Source organism: Melozone crissalis, unplaced genomic scaffold (genome assembly GCF_028551555.1).
Source record: "Melozone crissalis strain CALT ecotype California unplaced genomic scaffold, PUWL_Pcris_2 ptg000023l_1, whole genome shotgun sequence".
Taxonomy (NCBI): domain Eukaryota; kingdom Metazoa; phylum Chordata; class Aves; order Passeriformes; family Passerellidae; genus Melozone; species Melozone crissalis.
The window spans coordinates 11809053-11829582 of record NW_026535801.1 but is presented as its reverse complement, the minus strand read 5'-3'; the positions used below and the strand labels follow the sequence as shown (position 1 = coordinate 11829582).

The 20530-nt window shown below is 45.4% G+C and overlaps 1 protein-coding gene across 1 annotated transcript; it reads left to right on the top strand.

Annotated features, from left to right (window-relative positions):
• Positions 1–7210: 7210 nt before the first annotated feature.
• On the top strand, positions 7211–17536 carry CAVIN2 (caveolae associated protein 2). The gene is made up of 2 exons (XM_054277942.1): positions 7211–7603; positions 15004–17536. Exons 1-2 carry the CDS (start codon positions 7211–7213, stop codon positions 15784–15786), a joined length of 1176 nt encoding a protein of 391 aa, XP_054133917.1. The 3' UTR covers positions 15787–17536.
• Positions 17537–20530: the final 2994 nt, after the last annotated feature.

The window sequence follows — 20530 nt, the reverse complement described above, 5'->3', positions numbered from 1 at the left end:
GTAAAAGGAGACGTTAAACCCAAAGTGCTGTGGTGGGCAGAGGCTGTCAGCGAGGCCAGCTGGCCTGTGACAGATCCTGTTTGACTCCTTCTCACACTGCTGCCATGCCCAGCCCCGTGAACCTGGCCCTGACCAGGTACTCAGCAGTGAGCTCTGGGACGTGCACCCGCAGCCTGCTGCTCTTTCATCCTTTTCATGCCATCACGTCCCATCAGCGCTGCTCATCACAAACAATAACTCAGGTTGACACCATTCCTACCAGAGATGGGAGCTATTGAATTATCTAAGGACAAACCTAAATACTAGCTTTTAAAGGATAACTGATCTACTAAAAGCAAGTATTGTTTTGGGCATGCCATGTCGTATTTATCACGCTCGGCTTTGCATGGTGCTGTTATCTTCTGCCATGTCATCAGAGCAACATGAAGTAGCATAGCACAACATGACAGATGCCTCAGCAATGAGCGAAAGACACTCTCTAGATTCCAAGTCCATTATAGCTCATCTCAAATAAAAGATTCAAAGGATATGAATGATGGTGTGTCTGCAGGCCAAAAGTGACTCAAGTCTCCTCAATTATCTGCAGAAAACAGATCTCCATTCACATGCTTTTCACATAATTAATGCCCTACTTGCTTCCATTAAATGTTATTTCATTATCATCCTAGTCCAAACAACCTGAGTGCAAAGTAGGAAAACCTCTTCTTTCAGCTTTACAACAACAATAAAAATTCTCAATAGAGGCACAATTCCTTTTTGTCACAGCATATACCACAGCTGAGACAGCCACAATACACAGAGCAACATCACACAATTTCAGAAAGCTTCAACTCAAACAGAGTAACACCTTACCTCTTCAGAAGGCTTCAGGCATCAGCCCGTACAGAGCAACACCATGTCACTTCAGAAGGCTGCAAGCATCTGCCCTGCTTGTTCTTTAGCCCAAACTTTAATACCTCTGATTGTTGATGCAGTGCACCTGTGTGCCCTCTGTTCCCTGTGGTGGTTGGTCAGTGCCCCTGGGCACTCCATGGCTCATTGCTTTCACCTGCTGCTCACAGCTGTAGCCTATTAGGGATGATGCTGGGCCACAGCCCCACTCCCAACCACCACAAACTGTGTGCCTGCACCTTTTAAGTACAATAGTCATCATAATCCCTTATTTACTATTTATTAAAATCTCTCCTCTGTTATGAGGATGCATCACCTCAAACAATCTCCACAAGAACACTGTGAATCTTCACAGAAGTGGCCTATTCTTGTCCTTTCCAAGACAGCTGATTTCTTAAATGCTCCTCGAGAAATTTCAGAAGAAAATAAACCATTGAGAACATAGTGTAATAAAAATTATCCTAGAAGAAAGCATCCATGTGTATTCAGCTTCAAGTTATTAAAAGCTTTCTAATTTTTACTCTCTTTTATTGAAGAGGGAAAGAAGAAGCAGACAGGTTATCCTGCTTTTCACTGAAAACTACATCCCCACAGGTTATCCTGCCTTTCACTGAAAACTACATCCCCTTTTTCCAGAAATATCCAAAAGTGAAAGGGAAAAGTAGTTCTGTTTCCATATATAGCTTCCAATATATCTGAAACTGGGGGAAACAAACAGCATTTTCTTCCAAAGAACACAGCCCTTCTGAAGGAAGCTAAAACATTGGTGAGCATTTCAGTCACACTCCCTAAAAGCCCACCCTCCATTTGGAAAGGGCTTTTACCAGGAACAGCAAAGCCCCTTCCCTGAAGCTGCCTGGTCCGTGTAACCTTGCAGATGCTCCCAGCCACACAAAGGCTCGGCTGCGGGAGCAGGTGTCCAGGACGGAGCTGGAGCTCTGCTCCAAAGGCACAGCTCATTCCCTGTAGGTAACCACGGCCCAACCTGCAGCTCCTGCCATTTTTCAGGTCCTTTTAATATCACATCTGTATCATTTTTTAGCAGAGCTGCTCCCCCTGCTCCGTGCCCCACATATCTGCTGGAGGAGTACAATGCGCTGGCAGGGCCGGGCTGACCGGCCATATGCTGCTCCATTTGTGACTGCTGGTGTCCTGACCTCGCTTTTGTCCGAGCTGCAGAAACGTCCAACCCAGCAGCTGAAATATTCCCTTTTATCTGAAGCTAAGGAAACTATTTTTCCCCCCTTCACAAAACTTAATTTGCTTTTCAAAGGAAAAAAAAGACCAAAAACCAAACACGTAGTTTATTATTGTGCTCCTCGAATGTCTGAGGAAATACACAGAAAATGCCTGGCACATATGGTATTTTTATGTGGCTTTTTTTTTTCCTTTGTCTGCAAGTCTGCATAGAATCATTACAACTTGGCACACAGCAAAAGGAAGTCTCCTGTGCACAACATGATTTAGTCTGGCCGATAAAGTGGAAGTGGATTTCTTCATTGCATATTAAGTTCTACCGGATACCATTTGCACAAGAGAGTAAAATTGCAGTTTCATGTTGTTCTATGCTGATACATTTCCTGCCAGACAGCCACATCTCTCTCTTTCCCCAAATATTAAAATTTCTCCTAGCAGAGAGAGATTCCCCATTCTCACCAGTGGGCTCTCCAAATGCAGTTACTCTTGTGAGCACAGAGGCACCAGCTGGGAGCCAGGCACTGGGGTTCCCTCTGTGGGGAGCAGGCTGGGTGGCCATGGGACACACAGAGCCCTTGCAGGGAGGGCCCTGCTCCCCAGGAACAGTGCTGCAGGAGGGGTGGTGTCCTCCTGGAGCCTCTGCCAGGCACTGCCTCACCCACAGCCTCTCTCTGCTTCTCAAAGGCTCACACTGCCAGTGTGCTGAGGATGCTGCTGCATCCTCTTCCTCCAGCCCCAATTCCACCAAGCTCCCTCTCTTCCAGCAGAAGTCCACATGCTGCCCAGATCCCAATCCACCTTGTCCATGGGTGGTGGGCTTCCCTCATGCTAAAAATTCCATGGACCTGCCAGGCTGCATACAGTCTCCTGGGCTGAATCCCTCACCCCAGGAGCTGTGGAGCAGTAAGAGGTTTCCCCTCCTCAGCTCAAGTGCTTGCTCCTCTACACAAAACACTACATCACATCTGAGATACTGATACCTTCCCAAAATTCAAGGGCTAGTAACCACTGCTAGAGGACGGCTGGTCCACAATGCACTGCAGTTGCTGGCATCCATCAGCAGCCTGGGGTGAGTTTTGTGTTGGTCCAAAACCCAAAGACAACGCAGAACATCAGTCCCTGCTTCTCTAACCCACTACATTTCTTCCCTAATGCTTTCAGAGCACCACAAACAGGGTGCTTCCAGTGACACTGACTCATAACAGACATGCTACTTTCTTTAAAAGAAACACCAAAAGGCAACATTAGGGGTTCATGGGCCAATTTCTCTGGGCTGTCCCTGGAAGAAACAACCTGTGCTGAGAGGGGAAATGTCTTCCACTGGAATAAGTCTCATCAGCATTGTTAGTCTCACTGCCTAATAACATAAACCTCACTCAATTATCACACATTCAACATTTAACAAACGAGCCAGTGCAGCCTCTGTTTCCCCAGAAGCCTCTGACCAGTGTCCAACAGCCCTGGCTGAGCAGCAGAGGTGCCAGCGGCATGACAAGCATCACTGTGACAGATGGAGCAGGCTGACAGGAGGGAGATGGCACTGTGACCCAGCCCTCAGAGAAGCCCTTCAGCAGCAGACAACCAGGTTTCATGTCTTCAGCCCTTGCTGGGTGCAGACACTGCTGGCTCTGGTGCATGAGATGCAGCATCACCTCCTCCCAAGCCATGTCCCATCCATATCCCCTTTTCTGCCCTGTCCAAGCGAGGCATACATCAGCCTCTCAAGGCACCAGCCCTCCCATGCTGGACTCTCCTCCCACACCTTCCACAGCTCTTCCCATTAGCCAGCCCTTCACCTGGGCAGTCAGATGGCCTCACACCATCTCTTTAAGTCACTGGTAGCTTGGACATGAAATTCAATACGATGACAATGACCTGTATGGCCCCTGCCGTTCTTCCCTCCCCTATTAATTCCCTTCTCCATCCTTTCCTGTCATTTTGTTTTACCTATTACTACATGCCTAATAAATTATCAGTAATGCTCCAGCATCAAACATTTATTATCCTGAGCACCACGTGAGTAATGAGTGAGTTAACCTCCAATTTTTGTCCGTATAATTCACGCATATTGATTTTACATGAAAAGAACTCTTGACTTACATCGGATGACCCTGATAAATTTAATCTCTTTAATGCTTCTTCTTTCTAAATAAATGTAAAATGTTTTCCCCTAGAAAGTTTCTCACCAGTAAAATCTGTATTGAAACTTGGCAAAAAACCTCCTCCGCTACTCTGCCAAATTAATCGATAAAATTAAAAACCCCAAACCTGCATAAAAACTCTCCAATTCCTCCAAGCACTGGCAGCCCAGCAGCCTGACAGTGTTGTTACAACAGTGACAGGTAGTCATCAATCAGAGCTGACAGCTGGTGTCAAAGCCCTCAGCTGGAATATAGCAGCAGAATGGGACAGGTACCAGTTTGGGGCCACCTTTCCTCCTGTTCCCATCACACCTCCTTTCCCCACAGCCCTGGCTGATGGCCCAAGCAGCAATTCTGGGAATGGAGCACAGGGACAGCACAGCACCTCTTCCCAAGCCATGGGGACCCTGAGGAACCCTCTGCCATGGGTGTCCATGGCCCTTGTAGCTCCATCAGGGCTGCTGTCCCTGGCTTTGCTGGGTCAGAGGACTGACCAGGAACCCAAACTGGGTTTGGTGCTGGCTCCCCTGGGGTGCCGCAACTTTTCCGTAGGATGCACACATGGCTGGGAGTTTTAAACACTCAAAAACTTGCAGAAGGCTCACAGCAGGAGTCAGAAGAGTGTTTCTTTAGATTCCATAGACAGGGCAGCTCTCTCCTCCATCATCCATCTGTGCCAGGTACAGCAGAAGGTTGATGCAAAAAGGCTGGAGGAGACAGGTTCCAGAGACGGGCTGGGCAGCCAGAGCTTGGCCAGCAGCTGGGACCTCAGCCAGGCCAGGGCTTCACTACAGCCCAGCAAAACTGGAGAAAAAAAAATTAATTTGGAAAATTAAAAAGCTATTTTGCCACAGGAAAGATATGCAGCTGGGCATGGACACAGGCTGCTCCCTGCCAGAGCAAGGTAAGCTACTGCTCTCTGCAAAAATTCCTCCTCTTTGTCCCAGGCAAAAGGAAGGGAGGGAGGGAGAGAGGAAGTGAGACGGGCGGGATGCTGTGTGCGAGGGGCTGGCACTGGCAGCCCTCTGGAGACACAAACATGCCCTTCCTAGGGAAGGGCGGATCAGGTGCTGCTGCCAGGGAGGGCTCCTGCAAACAGAAGGGATTTGTTTAGGTTGTGCCTTTAAAATATGTCCACTCCCCTCTCAGCCTGCATAGTTCACAGTCTCAGCATAGTTTCCCCTGTGGACAGCTCTGGCAGACTCGGTGATTTTTTTTCCAAAGTGAACTCACTCACAAATGCATTTTTCAAGCTCCCACAACTTGAAGAATAGAAGTTGCAGACTGGGGAGAAAAAAAAACCAAGGACCAGAAAAAGGTAACATTGCAGAACATTCAGGGGCTCAAGCACACAGTATTTGAAATGGGTAACTCATTTGCATAGCTCTTCAGTCATTAGGTTTATTCCTTTTCATGGTAAAATGCTTTTTTCTTTTCGTCTGCATCCAAAGGAAAGGACAGAAATCATGGTCATTTGGACTCCAAATAGATGCTTTTAACCTGCAGGATGTAGGGAAATCATAAAGCATATTTGGCCAAATAGTAGAAAATGTTATATGTCAGCTACCCAAATATTAGAATCCTACATAACCAAGCACTGGAAACATCTGTGCTGCAGCAAGAAGTCCTGTTTCCAAGCAAATGTAAAGGAGAGAAGACAGATATTGACTGCTCGAAAACATCAGTACAGGATGAAACACCCAAGTCCATGGAATGTTGCAACATTTTCCCTGGTGATAATAGATGAAGTTATGCTCTATTCTAAACAAACAGCTTGGTATCTCTTCATGCCAAATAGCTCCTTTTGGTCTTTGGGAACACAGTGCCCCTGCCACCACACCCAGTTTATCACTGTTCCCCCAAAACAGCCACGCTCAACCTTATGATTCCTTCTTACTGAAGAAAGCCTGGAGAATCTGGGCAGGACAATCAGAGTGCCCAGCTAATCTCCACATCCCAAGGGATGTAGAGGGAATTCAAGCTCCTGGCATTCCCTCCACCCAGTAAGCACTCCATGCAACACCTGACAAAACCAAGAAAGAATAGAATAGAATAGAATAGAATAGAATAGAATAGAATAGAATAGAATAGAATAGAATAGAATAGAATAATCATCACCTAAATTATTTTTAAAGCCCTGTAATAATAATAAAAAAAAGAGGAGATAAAAATATTTACATTATTATTTGTTAATATCGAAAAAACCCTATCTGGTGTTGCACAGGATGAAATGAATTATGGGAGATTCGATTCACCATGAGTAAATGTTTCATAAGTTTGTTAATTATTACGACAATTATTACAAACTATCATCAGGATGCTGATATAAGAATAAATGTACTGATATATTTTTTGTATATTGTATATTTTTGTATTTTGTATATTTTTGTATTTTGTATATGGTATATTGTCAGAGCACATTAATATGTGATTAATGTAATAGTTGATGTATTTATTACAGTAGTAATTTACTTTTTTTAAAAGCGTGCTTTATTTAAAAGCATGTCGACATACGATTACTGTAATAATCGTATTGTTGATTACAGCAATAATTTAAACACTTTTAATTATCCTTATTAGTTTAAGGCCTTCAGACTAGCTTGAACTCCAGTCTACACCCACAACCTCTCCCCGGGACCATCACCACCAAGACATTCTCCCTCTCCTCCTTCAGAGGGGCTGCATTCCGCGGTATCTCCTGCCATCTACTGATGCTGCCGAGGGCCGGCAGCTCATCCAATTCACCGCGGGCCGGGCCGGGCTGGGCCGGGGCAGGCTGGGCGCTGCCCGGGGCGGTCACAGCCCTGGCGGGGACGGTCACAGCCCTGCCCGGGCCCGGGACACGCTCGGCGCTGCCGGGGCGGTCACAGCCCTGCCCGGGGCGGGCCGGGGCCGGGCCCTGCCCGAATCCTCCCCGGGGGAGGGCTCGGCGCTGCCCTTATAGCGGCCCCGGCGGGCCGTGCGGTGCGGGCCGTGCAGCCATGGGCGAGGCCGCGGCGGGCAGCGCGGTGCCGCCGCTGCCGGCGGCCGAGGCGGGCGGCGGGCAGGTGAACGCGCTGACCGTGCTGGCCCTGCTGGAGAAGCTGGTGTCCATGCTGGAGACGGTGGAAGGGAACCAGCGGCAGATGGAGCAGAGGCAGCGGGGCCTGGAAGGGACGGTGCGGGGCATCCAGGAGGACCTGGTGAAGCTGTGCCGCAGCCACGGCGCCACGGGCGAGGCGGTGGAGAAGCTGCTGGAGAAGTCGCGGAAGGTGTGCGCGCACACCCGCGCCGTGCGGGAGCGCCTGGACCGCCAGTGCGACCAGGTGCGGCGGCTGGAGCAGCACCACGCCCAGCTGCTCCGCCGAGACCGCTTCAAGGTGCTCATCTTCCAGGTGAGAGCCCTGCTCTGATCCCGGCCCGGGAACAGCCCCCTGATGCTGCTGCCTGCTAACCCTGCGCACACTCGGACACCGCAGCTGGCTTTGTGCTAACTCGGCAAATGTGGAAGGAAAAACTTCTTCACCTTAGAAAACTTGGGGAAAGAGTAGTCTCCTGCTAACTCTTAAACTTGGGGAACGCGCCCTCTTTTAGTCTTAGCAGATGCAGGAGAAACGCCCGCTTTTCCTCTTTGTGGACGTGCAGAAAGCATGTTTTCCTAACTCTTAGGAAACCTAGGAAAAGAGCTGTCTCTCTTTACTCTTGCAAACTTGAGGAAAACACTTTTTTTTCCTTTGTTTTCTTTTCCTTTCTTTGGCTAACTTTTAGCAAACTTTGTGAAGGAATAGAATAGAATAGAATATTCTCTTTAACTCTTGCAGCCTTGGAGATAAAATTGTCTTTTACTAACAACTAGCGAATATGAGGAAAACACTTTCTTTTATTCCATTGTTTTCTTTTCCTTTCTTTGGCTAACTTTTAGCAAACTTTGGAAATAAAACAGAATATTCTCTTTAACTCTTGCAGTCTTGGAGATAAAACTGTCTTTTACTAACTGTTAGGGAACCTGAGGAAAGAATCCTTGTTTTGCTAACTCTTAGCATGCGTGAGAAATCTGCCACCTTCTCTTCTCTGCAAATGAAGGGAAAGCCGTGTTTTACGAACTCCCAGCATATGTTTGGGGAAGGGTTTGTTTTATTGTGTGTTTTGGGGTTTAAGTAAACTGGAAGGGCCCTTATGTTTTTCCAAACTCTCGAGAGCCCATTTTGCAAACTTTTAGTAGAAATGCCCCTAAAAACTGCCACTGCCTCTGGAAGCAGGAGAGGGACAGGGCTGCATCTCCCTATCTCCTCATGCCCTGCTTCACTCTGCAGGACTGATCTGGCCCATTCAGGGATGAGCTAAAAATTCAGCTTAAAATCTCAGCTTCCTGGCAGTCCATCCAGTGATAGCAGCAGTTTGCATATTTTCCCCTTTTTAAGCAATGGTCTGGATAGAGCACGCCGTGAGTTTAACTAAACACAGGACAGGACTTTCACATATTTAAAAGAAATAAAGACAGCCCTCCACAAATCACTGAGGGAGGGCAGGGGAGCAAATGCTGGGCTGTGGTAGCCACAGCTTGGGCACCTCACCATTCTGAGCTTGTCAGCTGGGTGTTACCTCTGTCAGCCGCTGCCTCTGCTCCTTGGCTTGTTGGGGCTTTTTCCTAAACAATCCCAAAATAAGAGAGCAGTGCTTGGTTGTAAAAAGCTGGCAGGCCTGGTCAGTGCACAGGCAATTCCCCCAGAAAGGAAGCCCCCACCTCCCTGCTTATTGTTCTCCCAAATTACAGTCCAGGCTTGTCAGGCCAGAAGAGGAGGAGCTGCAGCGTGTTTCCACCCCAGAAGGAATGTGGAAATTATTCCAGAGACTGGGTAAATTAAAAGACACATGTTCTCTGCAGTTCTGCAAGCAATTTAGGATCCATGGCTGTGCCATCTCCCAGGCCCTGTTAGCTAATGAGTGGCTAATGAACTGACAGGTTCAGACCTAGACATTGTCCCGTGGGGTGGGTGCACCAGCAAGGCCTGGGGGAAGGTAATTTTTAACATTTCTCATACCTCTGAGTGTGAGAATTAAGGCCATGCTGTTGCAAGGAGCGTCCTCCTCCAGAGAACTCAATATTTACTATTTTAGGATGACATAATGCAGAGAGGAAAGACAAACAGAGCTCTGTGTGTGCAGGACATTTGGGGTTAGCTTGGGTGGGGATCTTCCACTGGCAGCAGTCTGCAGGCACTGGGTGAAAGCAGCAGTAAAAATACCCTCAAACTCTTCCTGGGGAAAGCAGAGTCCTGCTGGCTCGTTTCCTGACACTAAATAGGAGTGTAAGCTAAGGCCTGTTGAAACCTGTGAACCTTTCCTTAATAGTGCACAAACCTAAGGCAAACAGCACAGGCCTGTGCCCCAGTATAGCAGATAAAGAAAATCCTCTGCCTCTCCCTGGGATGGTGCCTTTGGACAGCAGGTCTGCTCTCCACAGCTTTTACAGGGATTTAGGTGACTCAGTTCCCATCTCTCACCAGAAAATATGTCACCATAGTGCAGGATGATGAACTTAACCAGTCCCAAGCCAGTGCAGATCAGGAGCACAATACTCAAAAAAAGAAACATTGCAGTTAAATTTGCTTTAAAAAAACCCCAACTTTGAATTGCTCCTGGCAGTGCCCTGCAGTTAAATGGCAGCATGGACTGTCCCTCCTTTCAGGCTGCAGGAGGGACAGTCTGGTAGTCAGCAGGGCCACTCCTTGCTAGGATAACTGCACAGGGGATAAACAGCAGGCTGGCTGGGTTTCTGTCCTGCCTTGCACAGGAGTCCATGGACAAACAATTGCAGGAAGGAGAAGTCACATAATGAAGCCATATTGACGCCAGGTCTCTGTGAAAACAAAGGGCAATCTGGATGTATGGGACTCCTCTTCAGCTGGGGGATCCTTCTTTTCCACTGGAAAAAAACAATGGCAAACTTCACAGAGCCTGTTCCTCATTAGAAGCAGCTTCCCCAGCTCAGGCAGACACCTCAATATGAAAATAAAAATTCACATTAGTGATTCAGTTCTGCATTCAGCATATACCCTAAACTCCCTGATACTTGGTGGGAGCACTGAGCATAGCCAAAACACACGACTCCAGCTCTGCATTTTATGAAGTTGTGCTGCCACGTGCCAGCATCAGCTTTCCCTCTGCATTTGCACTGAGAATGAACTGTGTTTAGAAAAGTTCACCTATTTACATATTTCCCATTAAAATGCTCTTAGTTTTCTCTCCCTAGAACATCTGCATATATTTCTTTAATTGGTGGCATATTTTAAGGGAGCTCCATTCCAAGAATTTGAGGATGCAAAAGTTATTATAAATGACACAGCAATTCAGCAAAACACTGAAGTGACTGTTTTAAAAATCCTTGTTAAGCTTTGGCATTGTTCCCCTCTGTTTTGTTCTCGCCACATGACCAGCTTTTTGGTTCTGGTTTGGTGGGGGTTTTGTTTGCTTTTTTAGCTGCAAAAGCAGAATGGAAGATAAAAAAAGGCTCATGCTTAATTTTTCAATTAAACATCATGATTACTGGTCAAATGTCATGGAAATAGGACAGATGAAATAAGTCAAAATTGCAGCTTGGGGTCAAGCACACTCATGTTCAAGTCCTTTTCAGTCCTTTACCTTTGCTGTTGGTAAATCCTTCATCCTAAAATGAAGCAAGAGGAGGGCAGCAAAAATTAGCCATTTTATTGTACCTTCCTGTTCAGATCACTGCAATAATCTTTTGCAAAAGCAACTACAAGCTCCGAAATGAACAAGCGAGGGAACCACAAGAACTACAAGCTGATAATGCTGTATTCCCCGCTGGAGCCTTGCAGGGAGAATACTCTGATGTTGATTAATGACAGAAATACCTCCCACAGCTGTTTGGGTTTGGTCCAGCTGTGCTGTGGGAGGTCAGGGCATGGTGCAGCCACCACCCCAGCCTGTCCAGGATGTGCAAATGGGCTGGTGGCACTTTGCTCCTGCCCTCCCTCACTCCACCGTGACACCCAAGCCTGCAGAGCTGCATTTGTCCAAAGGAAAATAGCCAGAGCTGGTTTCAGGAGGATTTGTCATGTTTTGACCTATTTTGTGCAGCAAAACAAGTTTTAGGCTACTGATCATTTGGGCATGTAACAGCAACATACAGAGGAGCAGGGCTGGGAAAATGCCTTCTCTCCTCCTTGAAGGTCATGGCCTCGTACAGCAAATATAACAAAAGAAACCAAACCAAAGCAGATTGATTTCCCTCGTGCAGCATCAGAGAATCAGCACTTGCTGAGTAAATTAGCCACCTGTTGACTCAGGCCACCCAGTTTTGTAGTAGACTCTTAGGGATCTTATTCCTTTTTGTAAAAGATAAGGATGCAATTCTGACCTGCAGGAAGTTCCCAGGGATGGCTGATAAATGTCACAAGGAAGGCACTGATTTTAACTATGCAAGTATTACTAGTGTTAGCAAGAGTTGTTTTATGCAGAGGACCTCCACTGTTCTATTCATCTGCTACATGGAAAAATAAAATTCAGAGGAGCTAGCTACCTACAGTCAAGCCCATCTGAGGAAAAAATGCAAGGGCTGTTTTTGAACTCAGATGTGGAAAATACAAAGATGTATTGCTTTCTTAGAATTTTAGATTAGATCAAGAAGAAAAGATCAAAGTTCTACTTCTTTTGGCATGGAAAATAGTTATGCAGTTTGTAACAGCTGGCATTTTTCAGTGTATTGTTCTAGTCTTCCTAAATGAAATAGCAGCCTGCTTAAAAATGTATCAAAAACAAAATACAGCTGTCACATAAACTTGTAAGCCCAAAAAGTTATCAATAGCCCACTTACAAGGTGTTATCAGTAACCATGTTTGAAATAGAAATGTCTGTTCCACCACAGAGCATTCCTGCTATAGCACCCTCGTGTTTCCAAAGCATTTTACTTCATTTATTTTCATTTGCATTTTCATGGTTCCTGTAATCCTGAGGTCTTTGGGAAGCATGGCATAGGAAGCATGTCATTCCCACTTTATAAGCACACAAATGGATGCCCAGAAGCTGATGTTTTCCAGAGCCATGCAGGAAGCTTAGACAGAGGGCTGATCACTTGAATTCCAGTACTGCCTGATAGCCAGGGACCACCTAGGATCTGCTTTTAATACAGTCATTACCTCATTATTATGCAGTATATTTCTGTTTGGGTTTTTTTTTCCCTTTATAAACATGAGTAGTATGACACTCTTTCTTCTACTCAGTCAAAAAATTGATAAAAATTGTAACCAAACCTGTATCCTTATTATTCTAGAGACTGCATGCAGCACTTCAGTTCAACATGAATACTGTAGACAGAGCCAAACTGACCTTGAGAAGGACCTTTCAGACCCATCTCTGGCTCCGACTGCACTGTGATTAAACTCATATGACACCACTTTCCTAGATAAAATACTTAAAAAGTAACAACCAACCTCTCTACTCATTAAAATCAGAGCTTTCTGTACCACTCAGGCACTTACACCTGAACGTTCAGATGTCTAAAACTGCGTGTGATTACCTAGGTTTGGAAAGAATGCGCTAGACATGAAAATTATGTTTTATCCTGAGTTCTCGTGCTCTGGGGAATAATTCAACGCTGCACCCACTCATGTAATCCACATTTCATTAACTGCAGTGGAGAGAAAATATAAATATTTGTACAGCAGTTAACAGCTGGTTTCACTTTAAGCTGGTGCAGGTTTCCTATGTTATCTTGGTCAGTGTTGCTGACAGTTGCAGCAACAGAATAGGTGTGGGGAGACGAGTGTGGGCTTCATTTGAAGTTCCCCTGCAGGCAGAGGGCCTGTACAGCTGTGTGCCAGGGGATCTGACTGAGGCCACTGGCCCAGAGAGCTGTGCAAAACACACAGGAACAAAGCACGTGCAAACTGTCAAACCAGCTCCATTTCTTTTGTACTTCTCATTTTTATATCCACATGGGATATTAACCAGCACACTCAAATCACTCTGCGTGTATATATATATAAATGTGGTATTATTATTCTGCCTATTGCATAGTCTTGGGTTCCAGAAGGACTACCAAAGTAGTCCTAGTTTTTAATAGGATCACAGGATAACAGAAACAATTAGGCTGGAAATGAGATTATTGAGTCCAACCTGTGACCCAAGACCACCTTGTCAAGCAGACCACGATACCAAATGTCACATTCAGTCTTTTCTTAAACACCTCCAGGGACACCACCACCACCTTCCTGGGCAGCACATTCCAGCATCTAATCACTCTCTCTGTAAAGACATTCTTCCTAATGTCCAACATACCCTCTGTGACACACAGTTTAAGTGTCCTCTTGTCCTGTCACTGGTTGCCTGGGAGAAGAGCCTGACCCTCACCTGGCCACAACCTCCTTTCAGGGAGTTGTAGAGAGCAATAAGTTCACCCCTGAGCCTCCTCATCCCCAGAATAAACAGCAGCCATGTACAACAGCCTTGACAGCAAATTTAACCCAAGACACTATTCTCTGCAGTGATCACAGCTGTATGCTCAGTCCTGAAATAATGAGCATGAACTTGGAAAAGTGTATGTGGCCTTTTTCCCCCTTAACTGTACACTCAGGCCCACTGGGGACAGATCTGAGACTATTACAACCATTTCACTCAGCACTTACTGCTTTTTGTATCTAAAGATAAATGTGGAGGGAGGAGGGAAAAGAAAATCCTCGCAATGCATGTGAGGAAGCGAAATTGCATGCACTCTGTCTGAAAGCGATAAAGAAGGTAATGAGTAAAGACTATGCAGATCCAAGGCTCCAAGTGCTGAGAGGGGAAGGGAGTGTGCAAAGAGCCTCATTTTCTTTGCATGGATAGATGCCTGCAGAACCTGCAGAGAACAGAGTGCTCATTGTGCTGCCTCTGAGCTGCTCGGGGTTGCAGAGCTGGTGCACTCGGTGGGCACAGACATCCCTCGTTATGACCTGCAGCTCCTGCCCTTGCTCAGCCGCTTCTGGTTTTAGATTCTTTCTTTCTGTGTCCTTTCTTGGTTTTGTTTCTAAAAAGCAATACTTTCCCTGTTAGCTAGAATCTCCTATTTTCTATGTGGTATAGTGTCTTTTTATTTTTGTATACCATAAATTTGTATCCTTACATTTCAAGCAGTTGTCCTATCCAAATTTCAATAATTACCAACAAAATTTATTAGTTTGGGTTTTTTTACTGTAAACAGCTGTAAAACAGGATATACTCTAAACACCGTAAACTTCATGGCTTCTCAATATCAGCAATCCATTTCTAACAGCAACACATATTTTCCAGGAATATGGCAAAAGTGTTAACTGTGTTTGCCATTTGAGATACTTCCCAGATGTATGCAACACCTCTGCAGGGATATTCTGAGTCTTTGGCTCAAGAAACTGAGAGCTCTGTGGGGTTATGTGACTTTTGGAGGTCTTCAGTACAACCTCCCTCCCCACCACACCCTCCCTTCTCCCCAGGGACAGGTGTACCACTTGACAGCTAAACTCTTACTGAAGAGTATCTAATATAAATTAAAAGAATAGGATTTCCATTCTCCATACACCCCAAGTCACTTTGAAAGGATAGTCTTCCAGCTGACAGCTCATAAGTCTTAAACTTTACCAGCTAATGGTTCAATGGGCTTTGAGTGGTTTGTTACTGGTTAAATGTATTGAAAAAACCAATAAACGTTCAGCATTCATCTCATCATGGGGAGGGGGAAAATAATTGCTCAGGGTTGTGCTTTTTTTGTTAAATTTGTATCCCATGAAATATGAAACTCAAATATTGTCAATTCTTTCAGGAGGAAAATGAGATCCCTGCCAGTGTTTTTGCAAAAGAGCCCATTCCCAGCATTACAGAAGGAAAAGAGGAGCCCATGGATGAGAACAAAACACTGGAAGAAACCTTGCACACAGTGGAGTTGGGTTCAGATGATGAAATGTTTCCTGAGGGAGATGACTTGGATGACAGCGCAGAGGAGAAAACAGAAGAATCAAGAGCTGAGAAACTTAAAAGATCCAGCCTCAAGAAGGTGGACAGCCTGAAGAAAGCGTTTTCCCGCCAAAACATCGAGAAGAAGATGAACAAGATCAGCACAAAGATCGTGTCGCCCGAACGCAGAGAGAAGATCAAGAAGTCACTCACTGTGCATCACCAGAAATCCTCCTCTGGCAAGGGCCCGGGTTTCAAAGTGGGATTCGGCACGAAGAAAGGCCGTGAGGGGGAGAGCCCCGCGGAAGCCGAGGACAGGCCCTCGGAGACGGCGAGCACCGAGCAGGCCGAGAACGAGGACGAGGTGTCCTTCGCCAGCATGCACTCAGACATGACCCCCAGCACCTCCCTGGCCGAGCAGGGCAAGGCAGCCGGCGACGCCCCGGAGAAGGAGGCCGCAGGGGAAGGGAAGGCCTCGATGAACAACAACATCGAGCTGTCCATCGTGGAAGATGACGAAGAGTACGGCGTGCCTCTAGAAGCTTCTAGCCAGAAACTGTTGGATGAGAGAAACCCATTTAGCGGGGAGATGGAGCAGTCTGATGAAGAAACGACCCAAGCAGCCGTCCTGCAGGTGGACCAAACAGCGTAGGCAGCCCAAGCCCCCCTTTCTCCTGCCAGACACACATGGTTTTCCTGAGGGGAGGAACTGGTTTCACCTGCACAGGCAGGAGGAGCGACTCTTCCATCCTTTCCTCTGCAGCGATAATTTATTGCATGCAGAGTGGGCAAAGTCAACGACTAAAGCTGCAACGTGCTCTGTTTTAGGCAGAGTCACTGGTGTTGATGAATTTAGAGATGCTGCCAGCTGGTGTCAGGGACTAACAGGAGGAGAGGGTGTCTGGTAGAAGCAAGCTGATCAGCTGGTGTTCTTAGAGTTAGGTCAGAGGAACGCATGGAGAGTAGCCAAGACCCAAGCATTTCTGTTCTCTTCTCTTCCCCCCAGTATTTCCCAGCACTGTGAGTAGTTTTGTATGTCAATGTAGGAATACCAATGGCAATGTTTGATTTCAGTTGCCTTGCCATGCTCTGTGAGCATTAACAGCCTCAGTAATTGTGCACACACGTGCAGTTTGTTCGGTGCTTTGCTCCACAGAACCATAGGACTAAAAGAGCAGAGTACTTGTAGGGCAAAGCTGAAAACCCAGTTCCATCCATTTCAGTGGGAGAAAGATTTTTGCCAGTAGTCACTTGCTACTCATTTAGAAAAAAATCACTCTGTTTAAGTGGAGGGGGCAAAAAAAAAAGGTATTTTTCAATCTAACAGAGTTATGGAAATACATTAATGACAAGCATGAATGTGTGACCAGTTGCTGTACCTTTAAGGGGTCAGAAATTGAAAAGAAAAAAGTGTTTCATAGGAACATGAAGGTATCCTGAAGAAAATATGAAATGCTATGAAATGTAAAACAAGCAAAAAATAACCCCTCACAGTATTCAATCTATACTCCCAGCTTAAAGTATATATACTCAGATAACACTAATTAATTAATAGTCTTTATAGCAATATACTATCAAATTTTGCACCTGCACAACTTTGTATCTCAGAGTATTTTGAAAATAGCATAATTTATCTTTTTACAGATTATTTCATATATAGAGCTATATCTACACAGGAAAGTTAGATAATTACAGGGATGTAAGGACAATTTCTTCAAAAAGGTGAAATACTCTTTCAGGCATGTCCAAAGGGAACAATGTGTTATGGATTGAACTTCATGGCAGGGATGAGTTTACCTAAGTATGAGCCTGCAAAGCCACAGGATTTGGTTCTCTGCTGGTAACTTTTATCAAAGTCACCCACCTGCTCTCAAAATTACTAGTCTGTAATTTTTCAAAATTAATTGAAAGGCAGTTTGTTCACTATGAATGTTCATTCCTGTCACTTAAAGGTAAGGGGCAAGGGAGGAAAGGGAAGCACAATATCCACAACAGTTCCCTTACATCCTTGGTTGTTTATGCAGTGGGTTATTTTTATTTTTTTATATACATAAAAATTCTACTGATACTTAACATTGCACTAAAAGGTTGCTTCCTTTTGTGTTTAGAATCACACATTACAGGGGAAATACAAGCTACAGCAGAAGTACCATTATGAAATAATTAACAGGTATTACTCCACAGGGATAATATCTGTAACCAGTAAATCACACTGGAAGTTAGTCAGAGCTTAGTGTAGGCAAGTACTGTTAAGAGTTAAGCTCTTAAGTGCATGGTATCATATAGAAGATACTGTTTCTAAGAAAAATCATGGCATAATTCGTGCAGCTATATTTTTATTTTGTATTAACTACAGTGGATTTCAATAATTTTTACTTGTAACTAACTATGAATATGACAAATAAAAGCATAATATAAAACACAGCCATGTCAGTCTTTGGGAGAAAGCAGTCTGAGAAGCTGGCAAAGATGAAATTTAAAGGTCAAGTATTTATTACTTCTGTTCATGTCCCTGTTGTATCTATACAATTTTCTTTCTCATCCTGTGCTGTTATTTAGCAATGCAAACACCAGTGCTTTGCTTTCCAGACACTTCTAGCCCATCTAAAAATACTCAGGCACTTTCCAAAATCTCCTGGCTCAATCTGCATCTTTTTATTGTACTGCAGCATACTCCTAATACCCTAAATAGTCCTGAAAGCATATTTATATTGAAGACTATGTTCTGTTTATGCACACAGATAAACTCTTGTCTTCTGGAGTGCCACATAGTCTTTAGCAGGCTTAATTTTACTGACAGACCAAAGAAAGCACGTTTAACCTTTATGCAGCAGCTGTCAACCTCCCACAGCCACGACGTGCTAACCAGGAGCCCCAGCATCATGTTTACATTGTGCTTTCAGATATGCTGGTTTGTTTGTCCTGCTAAGCTTTAATTCAAACAATACCCCTGGCCATGCTTTATCCAGTTTCAGAGATGCTGAAATGAATCCCATGCACAGTGTTCTAAGAGCATTACAATGCTATCCAGCAAAACCATTGGAAATGCAGATCCTGAGCATCTGGGGGAATTAACTCAAATACTCACTTCAGAATACAGCACACACACACAGCCAGCAGTTGCAGGACTGGAATTAAATGTTTTCTCTATCACAATTGCACATGTACAAGGACAGGTGGGTCTGTAATCCTAACCAACAAAAGAAAGCATGCTTTGCAAGAGAGAAAAATAGTCTCTCAACTCATGAATGTCTGCTTTTGCGCTGTCTTACAAACCAGAGGAGGAAGCAAGCTCAGGCTCTCAAGATGTCCCCAAGCTGTTTTTTCCCCTTGCCTTCCACTCTCAAGGCCTGACTGCAAACATCAGTCTGCAGAAATTACTGTTTGAGGGGGGATTGTAGAGGATTGCAGGCTGTGGGACCAGCAGCCCTGCATTCTTTCAAGTATCTCAGGCATGTGCCTGGATCTCGTCAGGCTGGCAGATGTCAGGCATATGCACGAGTATTCTGTGATGGTGCTGACAGGTTTGTCTACATAATTACTTTTTTTAAAAACTGCTTGTTTACACTTCCTAACTCAGTAACAGTGAGCTCCACTTGTACCAGAATTCCTTGTAAGACCTGACCTGTAAGCTGCTGCACAGATTCAGAGTCTGACCTCCACCGGAAACGGCGGCAGCTCTGCACAAAGAAAAAGGGTGTGATAAAGCCCTTATGGTATAAATATTTAAACTAGCAGCACTCAGCAGCTGCTGATACTTCCATTTTCAACGACACAAAACCAGCTGACATTTCTGTCCCCTTTTAGGGGAAAGAGCAAAGAGCATCCCATGTTGACCCCCACGTGCTAACCCATGAGCCAGCTCCTCTGTGAAAAGGCCCAGATAGGGGTTTTCTGGACCATTTCACTGGCAAATAAGGGAGTGCAGTGAAAGCCATCATACAGGCCTGAGTGAAGCATATTCTCTTTAACAGAAGAAAGGGGAGAAGAAAAGGATCAGAAGGTAAAATACACCTGGGCAGCCCTTAACACCGATGCAGTGCAAACCCTTTGTTGCTGCAGGCTGTAATGCCAAACAGCTGCACAAGTGATGACCGATAGTCACACACTTAAAAAAGAGGTAAGCTCAGAAGAATTAGTGAAGTAGTGGCAATTTGTTCGAGGTCAGACTCTTCACAAGGGGCCAGTCCAACCCTGAAGGTTAGTGAAAAGCCTTCAGCTGGCTCAAAAGATGCTTTGAGCCACACAATGGTTTTGGGCCACACATGCAGCTCCTGGGATCATCAGTAAGCTGTGTGTGCACAGATGCAGGACATGAGATCCCTGTATCTCCCCAGTCCAATCTGCTTAGCTCATCAACCCAACAAAAAGCTTTCCTGCCATCAGCACATGGCAGAAAGGAAGGCTCTGCCCTGCTTTGCAGGGTGCACTGTGAGCAAAATTTCAAGCAAAGTTCTGACTGCAAGATCTGTGCTGTCGGGAGCTGCCTGTGACAGAGAGAGCACAGCTACAACCCTTGCAAACATCAGGTAGGCAGGGGTAAAATTCTACGGTGACCCACTGAGACACACACACTCTGGGAGTCAAGGGGAAGGTGTCAGGTCATCTTCCAGGGGCAAAGAAAAGGATTCCCCCATAGCAAAGCGAATCCCGCAGCTGCCTGGCTCCGGTGCTGGTCGGGGTTTAGCCTCGGCAAGGCAACGAGGGGCAGGAGAGAATGGCAGAGCCCCGGAGGTGCTGACTCAGCACCCAGGCATCCACCGCTCCCTGACTCACCCAAACAAACGGAAAAAGGCTCTCAGCCGCTTTCCACCGCCCCACGCTGCCCCTTGCCAGCGTTTTGTTTCAGGATTTGCACTGAACCAGCTTCCACCCCGGGCTGGGTCTAACTGCGTGCATAAAGAAATTTTAATCAGCATACTTGCAGCTGTCAGTGGTGGCTGATCTTTCCTGCCCTCCTTTTGATCAAACTGCCTTTTTCCCCCCTTCCTCTCACTCCACCGAGTCATTTGGGGGAGTCTGAATTCAAATAAGGAGCTCTCCCTAACTGCATGTTGAAAACTGATAATCAACGTCATCTTTAATTTTTCTTATGTGGTTATCCCTTTTAATGGACTGTGCTGCAGTAACTGGGAATAAATCTGCTTTGGGTTAAGCTAGAGATTGTTATTTATTTTTCTTTCAGATCAGAGATTAATATTGCTGTATGACCATTGGCACTAACCTCTTTTTCCATAGCAACACCAAAGAGAACATAAACTATGACTCATAATTTCTCTCTGGAGGACTTTTTTGTAATTATGATCATTCCACAGTTCCTAAAATATGTTAGCTGATATATAGCTCTGGTATAACAGCTTTGATTTTCCTTCATTTGAACACCCAGGCAGAAAGAA

Excerpts from the sequence above, each read along its gene's own strand:
- CAVIN2 (XM_054277942.1), top strand. The coding sequence starts at position 7,211 with ATGGGCGAGGCCGCGGCGGGCAGCGCGGTGCCGCCGCTGCCGGCGGCC. Across the intron at positions 7,604-15,003 it reads TCAAGGTGCTCATCTTCCAG|GAGGAAAATGAGATCCCTGC; the intron begins GTGAGAGCCCTG and ends CAATTCTTTCAG.